General features: G+C 31.4%; 1 protein-coding gene across 1 annotated transcript in view; it reads right to left on the minus strand.

Moving 5' to 3' along the window:
- Window positions 1-24,850, minus strand: part of LOC139899932 (uncharacterized) — a 45,149-nt gene extending 20,299 nt beyond the window's left edge. The window contains exons 1-6 of the mRNA XM_071882757.1: window positions 24,701-24,850; window positions 24,440-24,575; window positions 24,297-24,389; window positions 24,078-24,180; window positions 23,843-23,970; window positions 23,656-23,740 (exon numbers count right to left, since the gene is read on the minus strand). Of these exons, the coding sequence (XP_071738858.1) occupies window positions 23,656-23,740; window positions 23,843-23,970; window positions 24,078-24,180; window positions 24,297-24,389; window positions 24,440-24,575; window positions 24,701-24,850 (695 nt within the window). The remainder of the gene's footprint in view (window positions 1-23,655; window positions 23,741-23,842; window positions 23,971-24,077; window positions 24,181-24,296; window positions 24,390-24,439; window positions 24,576-24,700) is intronic.
- Window positions 24,851-25,679: the final 829 nt, after the last annotated feature.

A 25,679-nucleotide genomic window follows, 5' to 3' on the forward strand; every position in this document is an offset into this window, starting at 1 on the left:
TCTATTTCTTCTCTAAAATTTCAAAACAAAAAATTATTTTAAGCGGTTAAATTAATAAACATCCAAATTTTCTGCTTCGTAGTAATAGTTGGATTTGTTAGTAGCTGAGTTGTGAGCTTCCGATTTAAAGGGTTCTGGCTCCCTGCTACATCTATTGGCTATTCGAAACGTGGGCAAAAGCAGGAAAGTCTATTAATTTAATAACTTATATAATTTTTAGTTTTATAACTAATAGGATAATTAGTAAATGCACCACATTGTAGCTAAAATTTGGTAAAAAGTGTATTATGGAAAATTTTGAGAATATGTTGGAAACTCTTTCTGACATGCGAAATCAATTAAATCAATACTCTCAAACGGGTGTTGATGACAATTCGTTCGGTCAATCTTGGATCACAAATGATGAAACAATAACTGGTTGTGAAATCTGTGGAGATTATCACTTAACATGGGAATGTTATTATTACGTTCCTATGAAAAATTATGCACCCATGGAACCTGAATGGAATAATTATGAGGAATACAATTCTAATTGGGATTATTCCCAAGAATATATCCAAACTCAACAACCAGAAGACGAGGAAAATTATGTGCCTGAAAATTCTTTAGATTATATGAAAATCAAACTCGAAGAACTTGATGCTCAAAATGAACAAATGAGAGAGTTTGTAAATCGGCAAGCTGAAACTCTTTCAGATTACACACCTGTTGATCTGAGGAGTCGTGTGTAAGAAAATCTCATATCATCGAATTTTGATGAATTCGAGAGCTCCGAAATCACCAACTATCCCGATGATACTTTTTATTCAGCTTTACCAATTTCACAACATATCGACACATTAGCCTCTACCGACGAAATCATCGATCAATCAATGAATGAAGAAGAATTAAGGGTGACAAATTGGTACTCTTGGGAAAACGATAACGTTGAAAATTTTACCACCGAGACCAAAGTGGAGGAACCGATAAGGACCGTTAATGAAGAAGAATTTGCTTCAATCCAGCCACAACCTTCCAACCCAATATTCTCAATAGACGAGTCATCTACCGAAGATGAACTACGAGCTGTAATAGATAATGACACCTCGGATTTCACCCAATTGGGTAATAGAGGTGAAAACTTTGATCCCAAGAATAAACGGAAGGAAATGTTAGGAATTGTCCACCCTATAGAAATATGTATGTCGGTATATATCGATCCATTTGACCAAGAACCAGAAAAGAGATATATCCATTTACTAAAAGCTACACTTAAAAAAGAATTAAGTAGTGACGATCGGGTGGGTCTAAACTTTAAACCCATTGATATATTTTATACCACCCGAGATGTAAATAACTGGCTCACTATTTTAATTGGTGGAACTTATTCTACCGACTTCACATGTCGTCAGCTAAGTGTGGGGAAGTCTAACCCCACTTAAATTTAAATTAGGGGTTCGGGTTAGTGCATAACTCGTTAACAAAAATGCATGATAAGTTAGGGTAAAAGATGCATTTTCAAAGATTAGCAAACAGTTCATAAAAGCAACCATTTTTGAAGAAAAACATGTGTAATAAAACAACAAAAGGAATGAACTATGAGGCGCGCCATCTATCATTCGAAGAGCTTTGTAATTACAAACTGGGTATTTTTAATCACTTTTCTACACTAATCACCCTCATGAATTTATAATTATAGTCTGATTTCATGCAAATGAGGGCATTGCATGATCTCAAGTGTGGGGAAGGGTTATAAATTCTCTCGGGTTTATACTTGGTTTATTTTCTAAATTTTGTGAAAATTTTAAAAAATTTCAACTAAATGAATTCAAAATCATGTTTATACATATTTATGAACGATAAAACTAGGTGTTAATGCCGAAATTATCGTTACCTCGGAAAGGACATAAATTGAGAAACAACTAAAACGCTTGAATTTATTTATTAGAAATAAAAAGACGCATGAAAAAAGCCAAGTGTGGGGAGAATATACCAAGTTATTCAATTAAAAATTATCTATCACATGTTTCTGTAAAGTTTATTGGAGGTGCTTTTGTTTTGGACTAAATTAATTGTTTTACCTAATTTATTGTAATACTTTTGAAAGAATAGATGGATCTGCACGATGAATCAATTCCATCATTAAAAGGAAGTAAAGTCTTCCGAAAAAGACACGCGCTTCTTGATTTAGGTCAGGAAGTTGTCGTCCAGACCAGCTGTAGGTTGACGAAAAATCTAGAAAAGTCATTTCTAATATCAGCAGGAAATCCACGGACCTCAGCATCAAACAGGGTCGCCATGTGGTCAGACTTATCCTAACCATGAGAGGATCTGTCTCGTAAAATGGGGAGGGCGCCGTGCAAATTAGCTTGATAAGACTAATGAATCAGATCCCCAGAAAGGATAATCTTCTTAAAGATTAAAAATCAGCTTTTAAGACTGATATTACTCAATCCTTGAGATTGACCTTAAAGATTGAGAATTACAAACTCATGGAATTCAATGATATCTAAACTCGAGCTTGAACGAGAAAATATTTTGATCAAAACTAAAATCGATTTGTTTTCTGAAAACCCATTTTCATTGCGTTCATTACCATTGAACGTAAAATCCTAGGAATTCACCTGGAATTCATTAGGTCATCTGAACCAAATCGGGTGTCAACCGTAAGAACGGTGGTTGTATAGCATGGTCAAAGACAGGACCTTGTTCCAGACCAAAAAATCATAGGATGATCTTTACTATTGCTCCTACAAAGGATAGTAATAGCATCTGACACGTTATAGACCATAATTAAAAGCATTCAGGGGACATTGCCTTAACAGTTGCTTGTTCAACGCTTTCCTTTACAACCGGACGGTAGTTTACTGAAAGGTAATATACGGAGCAAGTATACTGGACGTGTTGCTTTCCCAATACAAGGTTAGCAAGTGGGTGACACAAAACCGCAAGTTTTAAGCTAAAATTTTCAAATCTGAAACCCACAAAAACAATTTGCAAACACCGGTGAAGGGTTATTCTGGAAAATTTATCTAGGATAAAAGCTAGAATGAATTTTCAAAAGATCAAATGTTTTCATAAAGATCCAATTTTCTAAAGGATCTAAATTTTTATAGTCATGTGGGACTGTAAACCACATCGTTACTATCATTGTTTATACCGCCGTATCAAAATCACTAATGTATAAAGTGTGAAGAATAAAGAAGTGATTCGTGTGATTTAATTTCAAGTTCTGTATTGCTTGAGGACAAGCAACGTTCAAGTGTGGGGATATTTGATAGTGCTCCAAATGAACATATATTTAGTAGCAATATCCTCCCAATATGTAAATTATTTAGTTGTAATTGTCCTATTGTAAGTTGTAATCGTTTATATTAAATAAGTGCGAAGACAAAAGGCGAAAATGACGATTTGAAGATGCAAATGACCAAAAAGCTCAAATGTACAAGATACAATCCAAATGGTTCAATTTATTGATTAGAAACGTCTAAAAATGACAAAAGTACAAGTTGCGGAACGCAAAGTACAAGATATTAAATTATACGAAAGGACGTTCGAAAATCCGGAACCGGGACCTGAGCCAACTATCAACGCCCGACGTAACGGACTAAAAATTATGAGTCTACTATGCACAAGAATATAATATAATATTTAAATAATTATATAAATTATTTATATATTATATATTATATTAAATAAAATGCCAACGAGCTAGCAAACAAAGCAATTGGGCATGGCCAGGCTGGCCATGCGATCGCATGAGATTAACACTGAGAACCCATATGATCGCATGGGCCTCAGGATCAGACCACATCTATAAAAGGCAACGAGTTTTGGCCAGAAAAAGAACACACCATCCACAATAATAATACTCCCTCTGTAATATATATGTATATATTATATATATATATAATATATATATTAGTTTGGGTTATGTAAAGGTTGTTTTACTGGTTTTAAAGTCGAAGTTCTGTCTGTGTAAAGCTACGCGATAAATACTCAATGTAAGTTATGTTCTCCTTTTTAATTTAATGCCTCGTAGCTAAATTATTATTATGCTTATTTAAGACGAAGTAATCATGATGTTGGGCTAAAAATATTAAAATTAGGTAATTGAGCTTTGTACCATAATTGGGGTTTGGACAAAAGAACGACACTTGTGGAAATTAAACTATGGACTATTAATGGGCTTTATATTTGTTTAACTAAATGATAGTTTGTTAATTTTAATATAAAGATTTACAATTGGACGTACCTATAAATAACCACATACACTCGATCGGACACGATGGGCAGGATATTTATATGTACGAATAATCGTTCATTTAACCGAACACGGGAATGGATTAATAGTCTATGGAATTATTAAAATAGGGGTGAAATTATGTACAAGGACACTTGGCATAACTGATAACAAAGTATTAAAACCTTGGGTTACACGCAGTCGATAATCTGGTGTAATTATTAAACAAAGTATTAAAACTTTGTTACAGTTTAAGTCCCCAGTTAGTTGGAATATTTGACTTTGGATATAAGGATAATTTGACGAGGACACTCACACTTTATATTTATGACTGATGGACTGTTATGGACAAAAACCAGATGGGCATATAAAATAATTCAAGATAAAGGATAATTAACCCATGGGAATAAACTAAAATCAACACGTCAAACATCATGATTACGGAAGTTTAAATAAGCATAATATTTTTATTTCATATTTCATCGTACCTTTATTTACTGTCATTTTAATTACTGCAATTTACTTTATCGCAATTTAAATTCTGTCATTTATATTATCGTCATTCATCTTTACGCTTAAAATATAAAATCGACAAACCGGTCATTAAACGGTAAAACCCCCTTTTATAATAATATTACTATATATAATTAAATATATTTTATATAAATATAGTTGTTAAAAATATAGCGTTAAACTCAGCTAGCTCCCTGTGGAACGAACCGGACTTACTAAAAACTACACTACTCTACGATTAGGTACACTGCCTATAAGTGTTGTAGCAAGGTTTAAGTATATCCCATCTATATAAATAAATAAAACTTGTGTAAATTGTATCGTATTTCGTAGTAAAATATAATATTATTTCGTACACCTCCGCTCGAACATCAATGATCACAACATTTCACAAACCACTTAAAAGGTTAGATAAATCGCGTAACTTCTTTTCCACTCGTTTCTGTTTTTGCTATACGTGTTCTGTTTCCTTTCTCTTCGATTAACACAAAGAAACAAGAAAAAGATGCATATATGCAGCTGCTGTGAAACGTCCGTATTATTTCAACCATTGCAAAACCACCACCTCTATCCCTCTCCTCTCTCCTATTCCCATAGTGATAAACACCAACACCTACCATCGATTACACTTATTTTCTTCAAAACCATTACCTCGTTATCTCCTGTTTCTACTGTAAGGATTCTGTTTCAGCTTTATGTTTTTCTTCATACTCGTCATCATCGAACCACTTTATGAATACCCTGGTTTCTTATTAAGTTTCGTATTTATGTTTCTGTTTGTATCTGAAGAACCCATTGTCCTTCTTCGATTTACTGAGCAAACACCAAAACCCATCACTGTATACCTGGAAACGAATAAAGGAGGAAGGACGTGTTGTTTTATTTCGATGAACCCCACCACTCACCATTCCTGGTTCGATTTTAAATAAAACAATATGTTGGGCTTATGATCTATTTAAATAGGCTTGCAAGGAGTTGGGCTGAGATAATATATAAACTCCACTTGGGCCGTGACCTTAGTACTAATTATTGGGTCGTATTCTGTTTGGTTATTGGGCTGAGACAGATAGAACGGGTTAAATAAATACATCGAGCAAAATAAAATAGAAATGTAAGCAGCAGCGTGGGGGTTTGGGTGTATTTTGGGTTAGCGAGAGGTCGCGGGTTCGAGTCCCGTTCTGGGCAATTATTTTTGCGAGCTAGTTTTAAAGGCAGTTTCATTTTTAAAAATTCATTATTATTAATATTAATATCATTATTATTATTAAGTATTATAATTATTGTTATTATTAGTATTATTATTATTATTGAATGTTATGAATAATAGGATTATTATTATTATTATTATTATTATTATTATTATTATTATTATTATTATTATTATTATTATTATTATTATTATTATTATCATCATCATCATCATCATTATCATCATTATGATTATTATTATTATTATCATTATAATTATTGTTATTATTATTATTATCATAGTCACATTTATAAGTATTATTATTTATATTATTACGAGTAATATTATTATGTAAGCACTAAAGACAATATCATAACTATCTTTACCCGCAACATTATCATTTTTACAGTTATTATTATTCAGTATTATTACCATTATTAGTATTATCTTTAAGGTTGATGTTAGTAGTACCATTATGATTAAAACCATTATGTTAGTATTATTATCAAAAAGTATAAGTTTCATTATCATTATTATTAAATTATTTAAATTATTAAAAACTACAGATATTATCACTATTATGAGATTTATTATTAAAACTATCATCATTATTATTATCAGTATCACTTATAATATTATTATTAAAAAATAATTACGTTTATGAAAATAAAAGTTTTAAGAATATTATTAAGGTTATCAGTATATTTTAAACATATTAACATTTTTTTATATAAATACTTACATATAATAAACCATTGAATTCTAACCTAATACTAATTAAAAATATATAGATATAGTAATATAACTAAATGTAAAGATATTAATTATTTTAGATATATACACAAAATAAACAGATATAACATAAGAAATTTGTATGTAAATAAGATATATATTTTTAGAATATAATTACAAATATATAAATAAATAATAAAACTCTTAAACTATTAAATTACATCACTAATAATAATATATAGATTTGTTAAATTACAAGTATATGTTTTAATATATATACAAATGATATAGGTTCGTGAATCCAAGGCCAACCCTGCATTGTTCAATATAGTCATATGTATTTTTACTACAAAATACATTTGGTGAGTTCATTTGATTCCCTTTTACTCTTTATATTTTTGGGACTGAGAATATATGCGTTGTTTTCATAACTGCTTTATTAAATACTTTTGAAATATATTTTGAACTGCGAATGCATGAAATGCTTTTATAAATGTTTGACGAGATAGACACAAGCAAAACATTCCTAGAATGAATTATGTGGACGTGATAATTGCCACCATTGAATTATGTGGACGTGATAATTGCCACCAATTGATATGAATATTTTTTCTCTGATTATTATGCTTGGTAACCTAAGAATTAGAATCGGGTATGGCCCTAATTCACGCGAATCCTAAAGGTAGCTATCGGGTTTGACACCCCCACCCAGAATGTTCACTAGACGGAAGGGCTAGTGGGCGTGGTGTTTAGTACTTCGAATTTTATATATTTATACAGATGAGATGTTCTGTTTTGGGGATATTATTGATGCACATTATATTTTAAGGTCGGTTACCAAGCCAAGAATTGAAAGCTATGAAAGCTATGAAAGAAAAGTGAATGTTATGTATCGAGAGAATGATTTTTATACACATGTTATGTGTATTATTTTTATGCACGAGATATGTGTAAGGTTATTTAAAAATTGTGAGGCAACCTACGGGGGAGAAAAGGATACGAACCTACTCTGCTAAGCATTATGAAAAATGGTTTCATCCACGAGATAGGTGTACTGTATTTAAATCTTGTGGTCTATCAAAATGATGAATTTTATTGTTTATGATAAACCTATGAACTCACCAACCTTTTGGTTGACACTTTTCAAACATGTTTATTCTCAGGTCTGAAAGAAATCTTCTGATATGCATTTGCTCATTTTAAAGATATTACATGGAGTTATTCATGGCATATAGAGTTCAGTACCTAGCAATGGGACCATATGTTGAAGATTTCGTCCAGATGGATTAGGACGGGTCTCTACAGGTGGTATCAGAGCGGTGGTCTTAGCGAACCAGGTCTTGCATTAGTGTGTCTAACTGGTAGTTATTTAGATGCATTAGTGAGTCTGGACTTCGACCTAGTAGTTGTTAGGATATTAATAAGTCTGGACTTGAACCTGGTCTGCATGTCAAAAGTTTTGCTTATCATTTCTTGTCAAAATTACCTGCTTACCATTCTTAGTCTAGACACATCTTACTGCATTGACTGCATGAATAGTGAATAGACAAAATTCATATCTTAGCGTATCTGCTAATCCATATCTTAGCATATCTGTTACCATAAACTTTGCCTGATATATTTCGTAAATTCCTCCGTAATCTACGAAATCTTTTGTTCTATATATCTATGTAATTCGAATACCATTCGATAGTCGAAAATCATTTCATATCGAGAAATCCTTCATTCAGTCGAATGAAATGGAAATCGCAACTAGTTCAAGTTCTTCGGAACCCGACAGCTATTCCGACATGGAAGTTTACCTAAGCTCCAAAAGCAGTGTCACCAGAATGAGTCAACCAATCAGCCATCCCCAATTCATCTGATAGATTCGTAGTCTACTCAATCATTGAAGACAAGAAGAAGGCTATCCTTTCCATCAACCAAATTCACCTTTTGGCGAAGAACCTGAAACACTTACCGGTGAACCTATCAGAAACACCATTTTCACCCTCATTTTCCGAATATCTCGCTATGATTATATACTATCTCAAATTCAAAACCTTATTCATTCGCCCGTTCCTACCGACAATCATCCCGAAGTAATAAGTCAACGAGCTTCGCACCCGAGTTGTAGCCTTGAAAAATATGGTGCAAAATGTACCAGCTTCAGCAACATTACCGGCATCAACAGTACCACCAACAACAACATCCGCATCACAGGCCTAAATTTCACAATCTGTCCCACGGACATCAACATCATACGCACCATAGATACCAAGGAGTACCAACAGCAATGAACGATGAAGTATTGATCCATAACTTCATTAATATTCTGCGAAGAATATGTGGATCCTAATAATTAATGATGAAGTATTAATCCATAACTTCATTAATATACTGCGAAGAATATGTGGATCCTAATAATTAACGATGAAGTATTGATCCATAACTTCATTAATATTCTGCGAAGAATATGTGGTTCCTAATAGTTTTAGAGATTACTTATTCTAGCTCAAATCGAAAATCAAATGAGTCTAATATTATATTGACTCATAAAATCCATAATTACATCTGAAGAAAATATATGTGTATATATATTTTCATAAAGATTGTGATTAAAAATTCTTTCGTACAAACTGTTAATGGTGAAAATATTTTAACGGGTAGGTAAAACCCGAGGAATATTTAGATCTCGCATTAACATGTTGCACTGTACATCCTTCAGTTCCGATTCAACAATCATTTACTATCCTACTTACAACTACAGATATACGTATCCGTTCATTCACGAATAACCAGTTTTATTCCAATTCAATTTCATATTCGAATTTCGACCGATCAGAATCCAAGTCAAAATATGACAAGTGGCATAATGAAGAAAATAATGGACAAAATAAAATTGATTAGTAACTAATTAATTAACTACGTAAAAATTTTAAATCTATACTAACTAAATCCTAGCTAACTGTTCCTATACCTGTAATGAATATTTCCGTATTACATTTTACTTATTGTCATTTTAATTGTCGCAATTAATTATCGCAATTTTAATACTCGCAATTTTATTTGGTCGTCATTTAAATACTGTTATTCACTTTAAGCACTTTAAATATCGTCATACTGTCAAAATATACTAACATTGGTTAATCCCAAGATAATATGATATAACCTTGATTAACTGGACTACATATTGAACTAGTGGACTATCGGACTATTGGACTACCAACATTGGATTACTAACTTTGGACAATTAAAAAGTATTTAAAGAGTAGGAAATATTAATTTCAACATTTTGACTTAAAATATCGTTAATAAGTTACATCTACTATAGTTAAATAATTCTTCAAAGTTTACTACTTGATTTCATCTTAAACCTCATTTGTATCTTGACAATTACAATTTGCATTCAAACCTTTCATGATTCTTGAAAACACCTCAATCGAGAGGATAAACCAACCGCACTTCATCTACGGAAGAAAAGATTTATGCATATAGTATGCACCTGAAAAACTCTTGGAACCTGAGTAAAGGTATAACACGTATCTGTGCTAGCACCTTTGACATTGTTATTACAGAAAATAACATTTCAATTCTTTTTCACAATAGTCAGTTTTGTCACAGCTCCAGCAAGTCAACTTCGATTTTTCGTTTGAAACAACCTTATTATAACCTTGATATATACGCGTGCTCTTTTATTGTTATTGTTACCAGGAAACCTTTTATATTCTACAATATTACCAACAGACGTACCAGCAACCTCGTTGCTCCTTGGCTTAAATCTCTCCTAAAAAATTTTATATTTATTTATTGAAACCCTATCATGTACTCATCGACATCTTGTAGCGATTGTTGCCATACCAAATACCGGGAAGCATTAATCATTAATTCTCGAATTTCGCAGCGTTCTTACGTCAACAGTTATATATCTATATAACGTATATCTTCTGGACTGATGAATTTCAATTCGGAATCTCTGAATTCTCGAAAATCACTATAGCTTACGAATCAGATCTCCGAGTTCTGAAAAAGCTGATGAAGCAGCGAAAACTGAAGACTGTTTAAACTGTCAAAAGTTTGATAATAAAGAGCGATATACTGAAAAAGCTCAAAAGTTTTGGTACTGGAAAAACGAATTGAGTAAACCATGAAGGAGACTGTGGACAAATCACAAAGAGTAAACATGTACTTAACGAATCCAGACGATTCAGTACCTGACGAAATCTTCAGCGAATATCTTGCTTCCTACTTATTTCGATTCTTTGCAGAAAAAGTTTCTGCATCACCCTTTAATTTCAGGTACTTTAGAAATTCTAAGATATCATCGTATCATCCGTTATAAATATCTTCGATATTCCTGAGGATACCTTCATAGCTATTCTTGTCCGAAATTATTTATCTCTTCGTGCTATCTATATTACATCATAAAAGAAACTGTTTTAGTTTCTATATTCTGTAACAATCAAGTTTAAATTATGAATGATTTCCTAGAGAAGTGTTGGGAATTGAAGCATGAGTTAGTATAATATAATGACGTCAGGCCAATGTGGTTATATTACAGTAATTCATGCTGAATTTCTAATGGAACATGATGATTCACAGACTATACCGTCATCATGTGCCATGTTACATAACTCTTTCATTCTATTTAACCTCTAAACATATCAAGAAAATATTCTCTTGATATTTCTGTTCTTCCATAATTCCAACAAATTGCTAATAAATCGTGCTACTACATTTTCTTTCTGATTAGAAGATTTCCTTAAATTCCTTGAATTCCGGAAATCCACCATGACTACGTCAAAAGTTAAGACGAAACTTTTCACTCTTTTGTGATAGCTTCACTCGTACGCTTCGCATGATCGAATCATTTTATCTATATTAATCGAAAATGATAAAACGCTATTTATCAACTCATAATCGTCAGGAAAATATTTTTATTGTTAGCCATGACGACCTCACTCAAATTTTAGGACGAAATTTCTTTAACGGGTAGGTGTACCCTGTCATGACCCGGAAAATTTCGACTAATTTTAAACCAAACTCTCGATACGATATTGTATTTTTGACACGATAAGCAAAGTCTGTAAAGTTGAGTCTCAAAACTTTTGAACTGTTTCATATATTCAATTGACCTTCGACCATTCTCGACGATTCACGAACTATTATTTGTAAATAAATGTGTATACATATAAAAATAAATATAAATATATGTATAGTGTATATTAAATATAATGATTTAATGATTGTAATACTCGTTGGACGTTTCGATTATTATTTAGAGAAGTTTAATTCGAACTTATAGGATTTTAAAATAAACGGTGATCCGAAAGTGAGTTCTATAAATTTTAGGCTTATTAAAAATGTATTTAAGAACTATTTGTTAAGTTTTAACACTTTTTATATTTTATCCATAAATGAGAGGGACAGTTGAGGTAAATTTTATTTAATAAATTAATGATCGAATTTTATACCATAATGACCGAAATAAATAAAGATAATTACTGTGAAAGTTTGGGATTTTTCTGAAGACTTTTATCCGCCACTGATTTTAAATAGTGGACGATACACAGTCCGTGAAAACTGTCGGTAAGAAGAATCCAACTTATGAGGCTGCTGCGCTGTGTCACTTATAATTCAAATGATTATTGCTTTATATTATTATTATATTATAATTATTACTGTGTATATTTTGGTTTATTCACAATATAACGGAGTATATAGATATAAATATCTAAGTTATATATACATTATATCAATGCATACAGAGTTAAGGAATCACATAAACACACATACATTAACCATCTATCAAACCCATCACTTTATCTTCTCTACTTTTAAATTTGCTCAATCAATTCACTACCATCGAAACTCGAAACTATCGAACACCATCATGACCCTATCAAATTGTCGAACACCCATCCTCCACCTTCACCCTACCACCGTCTTCATCCGTCACTTTTTTTTATTCGGTTAAAGCTTCATCACAACCATCATCACCAAAAGAGTCACTATGCTACTACTACTGTTACTTTTACGCCACCACTCACCTTCTTGATTACTCATAAATGACTAAATCACAACCACCACGAACCCACCACTATTACCATTACATTTTATTTTTCTTTGTTTATTGTTCCTGTCCAACGAACCACCGAGACAACCCTCATCATCTCATTTACTACGTTTTTGTATGTATCCAACCATAACCCACAACATACCTGCTTTGCTCGGCATCTTCCCCTTTCTGTTATTCTGATACAGTAAACGAGGAAAATAATGAAAGTAATGGAGCTACAGTAATGTTGCCAACACATTACACGATCCGTTTAAGTTATATACGATACGCTTAAATGATCACAACATTTCACAAACCACTTAAAAGGTCACATAAATCGCGTAACTTCTTTTCCACTCGTTTCTGTTTTTGCTATACATGTTCTGTTTCCTTTCTCTTCGATTAACACAAAGAAACAAGAAAAAGATGCATATATGCAGTTGCTATGAAACGTCCGTATTATTTCAACCATTGCAAAACCACCACCTCTATCCCTCTCCTCTCTCCTATTCCCATAGTGATAAACACCAACACCCACCATCGATTACACTTATTTTCTTTAAAACCATTACCTCGTTATCTCCTGTTTCTACTGTAAGGATTCTGTTTCAGCTTTCTGTTTTTCTTCATACTCGTCATCATCGAACCACTTTATGAATACCCTGGTTGCTTATTAAGTTTCGTATTTATGTTTCTGTTTGTATCTGAAGAACCCGTTGTCCTTCTTCGATTTACTGAGCAAACACCAAAACCCATCACTGTATACCTGGAAACAAATAAAGGAGGAAGGACGTGTTGTTTTATTTCAATGAACCCCACCACTCACAATTCCTGGTTCGATTTTAAATAAAACAATATGTTGGGCTTATGATCTATTTAAATAGGCTTGCAAGGAGTTGGGCTGAGATAATATATAAACTCCACTTGGGCCGTGACCTTAGTACTAATTATTGGGCCGTATTCTGTTTGGTTATTGGGCTGAGACAGATAGAACAGGTTAAATAAATACATCGAGCAAAATAAAACAGAAATGTAAGCAGCATCGTGGGGGTTTGGGTGTATTTTGGGTTAGTGAGAGGTCGCGGGTTCGAGCCCCGTTCTGGGCAATTATTTTTGCGAGCTAGTTTTAAAGGTAGTTTCATTTTTAAAAATTCATTATTATTAATATTAATATCATTATTATTATTAAGTATTATAATTATTGTTATTATTAGTATTATTATTATTGAATGTTATGAATAATAAAATTATTATTATTATTATTATTATTATTATTATTATTATTATTATTATTATTATTATCATCATCATCATCATCATTATCATCATTATGATTATTATTATTATTATCATCATCATCATCATCATTATCATCATTATGAGTAATATTATTATGTAAGCACTAAAGACAATATCATAACTATCATTACCCACAACATTATCATTTTTACAGTTATTATTATTCAGTATTGTTACCATTATTAGTATTATCTTTAAGGTTGATGTTAGTAGTACCATTATGATTAAAACCATTATGTTAGTATTATTATTAAAAAGTATAAGTTTCATTATCATTATTATTAAATTATTTAAATTATTAAAAACTACAGATATTATCACTATTATGAGATTTATTATTAAAACTATCATCATTATTATTATAAGTATCACTTATAATATTATTATTAAAAAATAATTACGTTTATGAAAATAAAAGTTTTAAGAATATTATTAAGGTTATCAGTATATTTTAAACATATTAACATTTTTTTATATAAATACTTACATATAATAAACCATTGAATTCTAACCTAATACTAATTAAAAATATATAGATATAGTAATATAACTAAATGTAAAGATATTAATTATTTTAGATATATACACAAAATAAACAGATATAACATAAGAAATTTGTATGTAAATAAGATATATATTTTTAGAATATAATTACAAATATATAAATAAATAATAAAACTCTTAAACTATTAAATTACATCACTAATAATAATATATAGATTTGTTAAATTACAAGTATATGTTTTAATATATATACAAATGATATAGGTTCGTGAATCCGAGGTCAACCCTGCATTGTTCAATATAGTCATATGTATTTTTACTACAAAATACATTTGGTGAGTTCATTTGATTCCCTTTTACTCTTTACATTTTTGGGACTGAGAATATATGCGTTGTTTTCATAACTGCTTTATTAAATGCTTTTGAAATATATTTTGAACTGCGAATACATGAAATGCTTTTATAAATGTTTGACGAGATAGACACAAGCAAAACATTCCTCGAATGAATTATGTGGACGTGATAATTGCCACCATTGAATTATGTGGACGTGATAATTGCCACCAATTGATATGAATATTTTTCCCCTAATTATTATGCTTGGTAACCTAAGAATTAGAATCGGGTATGGCCCTAATTCACGCGAATCCTAAAGGTAGCTACCGGGTTTGACACTCCCACCCAGAATGTTCACTAGACGGAAGGGCTAGTGGGCGTGGTGTTTAGTACTTCGAAGTTTATATATTTATACAGACGAGATGTTCTGTTTTAGGGATATTATTGATGCGCATTATATGTTAAGGTCGGTTACCAAGCCAAGAATTGAAAGCTATGAAAGAAAAGTGAATGTTATGTATCGAGAGAATGATTTTTATACACATGTTATGTGTATTATTTTTTTGCACGAGATATGTGTACGGTTATTTAAAAATCGCGAGGCAACCTACGGGGGAGAAAAGGATACGAACCTACTCTGCTAAGCATTATGAAAAATGGTTTCATACACGAGATAGGTGTACTGTATTTAAATCTTGTGGTCTATCAAAATGATGAATTTTATTGTTTATGATAAACCTATGAACTCACCAACCTTTTGGTTAACACTTTTCAAACATGTTTATTCTCAGGTCTGAAAGAAATCTTCCGCTGTGCATTTGCTCATTTTAAAGATATTACATGGAGTCATTCATGACATATAGAGTTCAGTACCTTGCAATGGGACTATATGTTGAAGATTTCGTCCAGATGGATTAGGACGGGTCTCTACACATTCTTCTATCATGTCGTGAAAAATCGCCATCATGCACCTTTGAAAGGTTGCAGGGGCGTTGCAAAGTCCAAAATGCATGCGTTTATAAGCAAAAGTACCATAAGAGCACGTGAACGTGGTTTTTTCTTGGTCCTCGGGTGCTATTGGAATTTGAAAATATCCGGAAAAACCTTCAAGAAAACAATAGTAACTATTTCCAGTTAATCTTTCCAACATTTGATCAATGAAAGGTAAGAAAAAGTGATCTTTTCTGGTGGCGTCATTTAATTTTCTATAATCAATACAAACACGCCATCCTGTTACAGTCCTAGTAGGAATAAGCTCATTTTTCTTATTTGTGATGACAGTCATGCCACCCTTCTTAGGTACGCATTGAACTGGACTTACCCATGGACTATCAGAGATTGGATAAATTAAACCTGCATCTAGCAGTTTAATAATTTCTTTCTTAACAACATCTTACATATTAGGATTTAGTCTTCGTTGGCGTTGCACATACGTTTTATGACCTTCTTCCATAAGGATTTTATGTGTGCAATACGAAGGACTTATGCCTTTAATATCATGAATCTTCCATGCAATAGCTGGTTTATGAGGTTTTAGCACAGAAATGAGTTGAGATTTTTCATTTTCCATAAGAGAAGATGATATTATTACAGGTAATTCAGATTCACCATGTAAATAAGCGTATTCCAAATGGTTTGGAAGTGGCTTTAATTATAATATCGGTGGTTCTTCTATCGATGATTTATATCGATATCTGTCTTCTTCTTTTAGCATTTGAATTTCTTCTGTTGTTGGTTCATATCCATTAGCCATAAGTGTAGCTAACATTTCAGCTTCTTCAATTGGTCCAGTTCCTTCTCCTAAAGAACATTCTCCTGTTCCTTGTAATTCTGGAAATTCTTCTAACAATTCTGCATGTGAATCCATAGTTTGAATATAATAACATGTATCATCTGCAGATTGCGGTTGTTGCATGGCTCTATCAACAGAAAAGGTAACACTCTCGTCCTCTATACTTAGGGTCAGTTTCTTACCAAACACGTCTATTATTACTTTAGTTGTGTTTAAGAATGATCTTCCTAATATGAGAGGAACTCGAGAATCTTCTTCCATATCCAGAATAACAAAATCTACTGGAAATACTAAAGTACCAATTTTAACTAGCATGTTCTCCATTATCCCTCTAGGATATTTTACTGATCGATCAGCTAGTTGTATAATTATTCTTGTTGGTTTCAATTCTCCAAGGTCTAGTTTAGCGTATAGTGAATACTGCATTAAATTTATACTAGCACCTAAATCTGCTATTGCTTCTATTGAACTAAGACTACCCAGAAAATATGGAATTGTGAAACTTCCTGGATCAGATAATTTTTCTGGTATCTTATTCAACAGCACTGCAGAACAATTAGCATTCATTGTAACAGCCGAGAGTTCTTCCATTTTCTTTCTATTTGTGATTAGATCTTTTAAGAATTTAGCATATCATGGCATTCCTGAAATTACATCAATGAAAGGAAGATTGACATTTATTTGTTTAAATATATCCAAGAATTTGGATTGCTCGGCTTCAAGTCTCTCTTTTCTCATTTTACTCGGGTAAGGAAGTGGTGGTTTGTATGGTTTAACATAAGGTTTAGCTTTAACTGTGTTATCTTCATTAACCTTCTCAACTACCGGTTCTGTTTCCTTATCTTGCTCAGATTGTGGTTCAAGTGGTATAGGAATAGCGTCATCAGAAATTACAGGTATTTCAGGTGGTTTAAGTGTAATACCACTTCTTGTGGTAATGGCTTTAGCTGTTTCATTCCGGGGGTTAGCATTTGTATCGCTAGGTAGACTTCCCGATTTTCTTTCACCTATCAACCTTGCTAGGTTGCTCACTTCTTGTTTCAAATTTTGAATAGAAGCTTGTTGATTTCTAAATGCTTGAGCATTTTCTTCATTGGTTTGTTTCTGAGATGTGAAAAACTGCGTTTGAGATTCAACTAGCTTCGACATCATGTCTTCAAAATTTGGCTTTTTATCATCGGTTTGTGGTGGTTTACTTTGAAAAATAGGTCTTTGCTGATTGTAAGTATTATTAGGTACTTGTTGATTGCTAGGACCTTGTTGGTTCTTGTATGGAACATTTCGGTTATAGTTCTGATTTTGATTGTAAATTGGTCTTGGCGGTTGATAATTATTCTGATAATTATTTCCAGGCCTTTGGTTTATATATGAAATATTCTCTCTTTGTTCCATTGTTTGTTCAATACTGAGACAATCTTTTTTCAAATGTGGTCCTCCACACTGCTCACAACTAATTCATATTGAGTGAATATCTTTAGTCATCTTTTCCATTCGTCTCTCGACAGCATCTATCTTTGCAGAAATGGAATCAAAGTCATGGCTAGAATCGGCTCTAGCCGCTTTAGATGATCTAACGATATCTTTTTCTTGATGCCACTCATGTGAGTGGGAAGCAGTGTTATCAATAATTTTGTAAGCTACAGTTGCAGTTTTCTTCATAATGGAACCTCCAGCTGCTATATCTATGTCTTTTCTTGTAGTGATGTCGCATCCTTGGTAGAATATTTGTACTATTTGATAAGTGTCTAAACCATGTTGCGGACATCCTCTTAATAACTTTCTAAATCTTGTCCACGCTTCATATAGAGTTTTGTTTGGCTTTTGCGTGAACGTAACAATTTCTCCTTGAAGTCTTACGGCTTTAGATGCCGGAAAGAATTGTTTAAGAAATTTTTCAACTAAAACATCCCATGTATCAATCGCCCCTTCAGGTAACGATTCTAACCAATCTTTGGCTTCTCCCTTTAAAGTCCAGGGAAATAACATGAGATAGATCTGTTCATCCTCCACTTCTCTTATTTTGAATAAAGTACAAATCCTGTTAAAGGTACGAAGATGTTCATTTGGATCTTCCTTTGGCGCACCACTAAATTGGCATTGATTAGTTACCATATGTAGAATTTGTCCTTTGATTTCATAATCTGGCGCATTAATGTCAGGTTGAGTAATTGCGTATCCTTGGCCAGTGCGTTTAGCTCTCATTCGGTCTTCCATACTTAGAGGTTCCAGATTCTCCATTATTGAATTTGTTGAATCTGAATCACTAGAGGATTCTGATTTAATGGGTTCTTCCTCGACAATCTCCATTTGAATGATTGGTGGTTCCGGAGGAAAGATTAGTGGTTCGGGATCTCTGAATTGTCCCTGAATATCCTCCGGATTCTCAATTGTGAGGTCTGGTTCAAAAAATGGATTATCGGAAATTTGAATTGGAGTACTTGGTCGACTGGATGACGATTCTAAGGAAAAATCAACTGCGACAATATTGGCTAGATATCTTGATCGAGTTACAGGTGGTGAACGTATAAAAGGTGGTGAACGTGTTACTCGGTGCATTCACTGAATATCCTATTAGTTATAAAATTAAAAATTATATAAGTTATCAAATTAATAGACTTTTCTGCTTTTGCCCACGTTTCGAATAGCCAATAGATGCAGCAGGTAGCCAGGACCCTTTAAATCGGAAGCCCACAACTCAGCCACTAACAAATCCAACTATTACTATGAAGCAGAAAATTTGGATGTCTATCAATTTAACCGCTTAAAATAATTTTTCGTTGAAATTTAAAGAAATTTTAGAGAAGAAATAGAAAATTCTATGTCCTAAAAACTAGAGCGTTGAGAAATAAGAAAGAAAAGAGCGCGTCGAAAAAAAACGTCGAAAAATAAAAGGTCAAAAAATAATAAAAAGAACGTAGCGCGTCGAAACTTAAAATTCTAAAAACTAAAAATTAAAAGTTACGTCTAAAAATATTAAAGCTTAAAAGGAATTCTATATCCAAAACGGTAATAACTTAAAAAGTACTAAAATTTATAAAACGGCGTCGCAAAATTCTAAAGCACCTAAATCTTAATCGAAAGAAAAAGCACTTAAGTAATTTTACGGCAAAGCCTATAAATCTAGAAATAAAAAAAACTACGGCAAATACTATATTAAAATTAATTACGAGCGATAAAAATACAAATTACGTACTAAATAATAAAAATATACAATTTATAAAAAGAGACAAAAATGATAAAATTACTAATTTGTATAAAAATATTATTTTTATATTATTTATTTTTAAAAGTATTAATTTTATAATTTATTAAAACTAATTAAAACTAAAAATACAAATTAAATAAATAAAACTAAAACTAATATTAGAAATTAATTAATTAATAAACCCTAATTAGGGTAAATAATTAATAATAATAATTTTAATTATTAAACCTAATCCTGTCCGCTAAGGTACCAGACGTGTCAACTCAAGCCATACGATCGCATGGATTTCGCATTATATTTTCATGCGGTCGCATGGGCTAGGGTTCCAGGCCAGAGTTGGGCTGCTACAGTACCTTGGCCCGATTACTTATATTTTTTTTTCTGTTTTTGAATTTATATAAAATATTTAAATAACTTAAAAAATTAAAATAGAAATAAAAATACTTTATAATTTTATATATTTTGAACAACTCTTAAAAATATATATATTTTTTCTTTTTATATTTTTGTATTTTTAATAACTAAAATGTATTTTTACAAAAGCGTATTTTTACAAAAGTAAACTAAGAATTTTAATAAAAAAATTTTATAGCGTTTCGCTTTCGGCGTTGTTTTTCCCCGGCAGCGGCGCCAAAAATACTTGATGTTAAAGCGAAGGGGTATAAAATACTATTAATTTTTACTACAAAATACTATTAAATACGATGCAATTTTACACAAGTTATTTATTTATTTATAGAATGGAAATTCCTAAACCTTGTTACAACACTTATAGGCAGTGTACCTAATCGTACAGTAGTGTAGTTTTTAGTAAGTCTGGTTCGTTCCACAGGGAGCTAGCCAAGTTTAACGCTATATTTTTAAAACTATATTTATAAATATAAATATGTATATAAATAAGTAGTTTTATTATAAAACGGGGGTTTTTACTGTTTAATGACCAGTTTGTCGATTTTAAAACTTTAGTCGCAGTTAAAACCTAATGTAAAATATTAAAAATTTAAAAGACTTAATTTAAAGTGTAAAGTAAATGACAATAATAAAATTGCGATAAATAAAATGACGATAAATAAAATTGCGATAATTAAAAGTGCAATTAAATATGAAATAAAGGAATTATGCTTATTTAAACTTCCGTAATCATGATGTTTGACTGTTGATTTTAGTTTATTACCATGGGTTAATTATCCTTTGTCCTGGATTATTCAATATGCCCATCTGGTTTTTGTCCATAACACTCCATCAGTCATAAATATAAAGTGTGAGTGTCCTCGTCAAATTATTCTTATATCCGAAGTCAAATATTCCAACTAATTGGGGACTTAAACTATAATTACACCAAGTGTCCTTGTATGTAATTCACCCCTATTTTAATAAGTCCATTAACTATTAATCCATTCCCGTGTCCGGTTAAATGAACGATTATTAATACTTATAAATATCCCGCCCATCGTGTCCGATCGAGTGTATGTGGTTATTTATAGGTACGTCCAATTGTAAATCTTTATATTAAATTAACGAACTATCATTCAATTAAACAAATATAAAGCCCATTAATAGCCCATAGTCTAATTTCCACAAGTGTCGTTCTTTTGTCTAAACTCCAATTATGGTACAAAGCCCAATTACCCCGTCTTAATATTTTAGCCCAACATCATGATTACTTCGGCTTAAATAAGCATAATAATAAATTAGCTACTAGACATTAATTTAAAAAGGTTGAACATAACTTACAATGATTAAAGATAGCGTAGCATTACACGGACAGAATTTCGACTTACACCCTTACAACATTCGCTAACATACCCTTATTATTAAAATTAAAATTAAAATTAAAATTATAATATATATATTTATTTTTACGTAAGAGAAAAGAAGAGAAAAAGATGTGTTTTTGTTCGACTAAAACTGCGAAATTTATAGATGTGGCCTGACAATTGGGGTCATGTGACCGCATGATTTTTCTACTTCCTGGCCATGCGATTGCATGGCCTGGGATTCCAGCTCACATACGTTTGTCACCTAGTTTGCCGACGGTTTTTAATTTATAATATAATATATATATATATAATTTTAAGAATTATTTATATATTATATTATATTTATGTGCATAGTTGACTTGTAATTTTTAGTCCGTTGCGTCGATCGTTGAGAGTTGACTCTGGTCCCGGTTTCGGATTTTCGAACGTCCTTGCGTACAATTTAATATCTTGTACTTTGCGTTTTGCGTCTTGTATTCTTGTAATTTTGAGACGTTTCTCATCAATAATTTGAACCACTTTGATTGTACTTTGTACTTTTTAGCTTTTTTGTCGTTTGCGTCTTCAAATCGTCGAATCTGTCTTTCGTCTTCACCTTTTATTATTTAAACGAATATCACTTGTAAATAGAACAATTGCAACTAAAAGCTTGTCTTTCTTGAGGGATAATGCTATGAAATATATGTTTGTTTTTAGCATTATCACATTCGTATTTTAAATTCGAATTTTTCAGAATCTAGAAACTAAAACAGCTTATTTTATGATATAACACAGATAGCGTGAAGAGATAAATAATCTCGGAAAATGATAGTTATGAAGATATCTTCAGAAATATCGAATACATTTATAATGAAAGATATGATAATATCTTCGAATTTTTAATATCAACGGGTGAAGAAGATTTGTCTGTGAAGGTTTAGAGTCAGGAGCAAGGTATTCGTTAATGACTTCAGCAGACACTGAATCATTTAGATTCTTTGAAGGCACGTTTAGTCTTTGTGATTTGTCCACAGGCTTCTTCATAGTTTGCTCAATCCATTTTCCAGTTCCAAACCTTCTCTTTTTCTGTGCTTTTCCAACACGCTACTCTTTATCATCCAACTTTCGACTGTTAAGGTCGTTTATAGTTTTTGCTGCTTCATCAGCATTTTTTCAAAATTAGAAGAACTAGTTTCACTTGGCCTGTCCCAGCCCTCCATGCGATCGCATGGTTTTTGGGCATCATGGCCATGCGATCGCATGGCCCTCTGATCCAGCTCACATTCGTTTAACTTCTAGTTTGTTGAAAAATTTTTATATTAATATATAATTTATATAATTTATATAATTAATTATATATTATATTAAATTCACGTGCATAGTTGACTTGTAATTTTTGTTTCGATAAGTCGTACGTCGTCACTCGACTTATGTCCCGGTTCTGGTTTTTCGAACGTCCTTTCGTATACTGAGAAAACTTGTACTTTACGTTTCGTGAATCGTACCTTTGTCAAAATATAGTCTTAAATTATCCATAAACCATATCACTCAAAGTATATCTTAAACTTTCGAGTGTTTTGGTCATTTACTTCTATAAATCATTATCTCGCTATTTGTTAATATATATATAATATATACATTTTCATTTTGAAATAGTGTTTTACTGTAGCAAAGAGTGATTTTCGAAAACACTGTAGCTTTTCGGGTACTGTAGCAATTCTAAAATACTGTAGCAAATTAGTGTTTTACTAGTTCATCTTAAACGTTTTAGTTAACTTATCTAAATATTAATCGAATCAATAATCGAATGTTAATATCGTTTACTAAATAAATTGAAATCATATACATATATATGCACATTAAGTTATATATATATTGTTCGTGAATCGTCGAGAACAGTCAAAGAATAATTGATTACATGAATATAGTTCCAAAACTTGAGACTCAACATTACAGACTTTGCTTATCGTGTTGAAAACATTAAATCATTTAAAGATAAAGTTTAAATTTGGTCAGAAATTTCCGGGTCGTCACAGGAATGAAGATTTATACAACAATAGTTTAAGAAAATACAAAGTATTGCTAACCTATTCCTGAAATCATCGATGACTGGTATGTCATTGTCCATAAAAACTCTTGTGTGACTCCAGTCTATACCCACAGTAAGTTGACCTGCAGTTAAATATGTACATAAAAAAGGTAATTCAATAGGTTATATAAGATGTATATGGTAAATTAATCATTTGGTGGAGAAATGTGAATTAATGAGGTTACGTTGGTATTTCCTTGTGCGTCCAAACTGAATAGTCAAGATGACACACTGATTTTCTTCAACAGTTTTCATGTATGCCAAAAAGTTGACCATATATTTCGCAAATACAGTGCATGAGACAATCGAACCGCTACAAATATTTATAAACAGTAAGTAAAATAAGTTGTTTAATATAATAGTGTGGTATAAGTATATTGTTGAAGAAACATAAGTATTATGATAAAATTTGCAGGTTACTCTAAATCCTTGTGCTCTAGGTTGATGTATTTTGACTTATCATCACTGCCGGTCCCATAAGACTTCGGTTCACGGTCATAGAAATTAACTCTACTAACTACATCTGCAATTTGTGATTAACAAAATTGTTAGAGACTAAATATAAATTGTTTATTGAGGTAATTCAAAGTTTTTAAAAATAAAGGTAAATAAGCAACAAAAATTATTAGTTCACAATACCTGCAGTGTGTTTTTCTGGAAGTTGACAAGTGATTAGATCTAGAAATGGAATGAATTTGAAACCATTACTTCCAGACCATTGAGTTGAAGGCACTGGCACAAGTGTTGTTTTATTTAAAAAATCAGTTTGCAATCATGTGTACAATGATTAAGATTGGTCCCCTGATTGTTCAGCTTTAATGTACCAACATTTTTAAGCGCATAGACATTGTGCTCTTTCAGAAGATCTTCATATTTTTTCTTATGAGTATTTTTCAGAGTGAGAGCAATTTGATCACCCTGCAATGAACATTAAAGTTGAATTAAACACAAAATTTTGTAACTTTTAAAAAACAAAAATATGAATAAGAATGATACATGAAAAGAAAGGCAAACTATTGTAATTCAACATAGATTTAAATCACCCGTTCATCAGTTGCAATGACATCTAGGAAAGGCAAACCGTTGTCAAAATTTGATTTTGTCAATGTTTCAATGCTGAGTATCTTCACACGCGTGCAAACAGATGGACTCCTTGGAGTGATTGCTCCGACCATCAGCAATTTGGATTTCATTGATGAAAAAAGTTCGTGTTTTACAATATTAATGAGAGTGAAAGAAGTTATAGGAAAAGATAACTTTTCTTTTGTACTTGAGAATGAGAATGATAAAAGAAGTTATATAGAGATCGTGATTAGAGGCTAATTTTGAAATGGATACCACGATGGACTAAAATCATGGAAACGATTGTAACTTCCAATCATTTTGTGATTTTAGCCTTAATTAGGATAATATTGATAATATAGTTACCGAAAATAATTTGTAAAATCTTTTTGAAAATGAGATTAAACATTTTTAATCATAGATGTGATGACCCAGAAATTTCCGACCAAATTTAAACTTTATTCTTATATTATTTCGATACGATGAGCAAAGTCTATTAAACCGAGTTCCAAAATATTTGAACTATTTTTCATGAATGTATTTGAACCTTTGACTATCCCCGATGATTCACGAACAATTAGAGTAAATGAATATGTAAATGCATATATAAATATAAACATAAATATAAATATAAGTGTTTAAGTTTAGGGATAAACTTTAATCAATTGGAATTAAAAATGAATCTATGTACAAATATATATGATTTCGATGTATAATTATTATTACATGTATATTATATAGATAGGGTAAAAATATTCAGTTATATGATTTGTAAACATTATACAAGTGATAAAATATTAATATAATTAAAGATAATTACAAGATAAAATATAGTTGTTATATTATTATTACTTTCATTAGTATTATTAAAATAAATATTAATAATAATATTTATATCGGTATTATTAATATTATTATATATAATATATAAATATGAAAGGTGATACATGTAATTTATTT

This window comes from Rutidosis leptorrhynchoides, chromosome 3, assembly GCF_046630445.1.
Source record: "Rutidosis leptorrhynchoides isolate AG116_Rl617_1_P2 chromosome 3, CSIRO_AGI_Rlap_v1, whole genome shotgun sequence".
Classification (NCBI taxonomy): domain Eukaryota; kingdom Viridiplantae; phylum Streptophyta; class Magnoliopsida; order Asterales; family Asteraceae; genus Rutidosis; species Rutidosis leptorrhynchoides.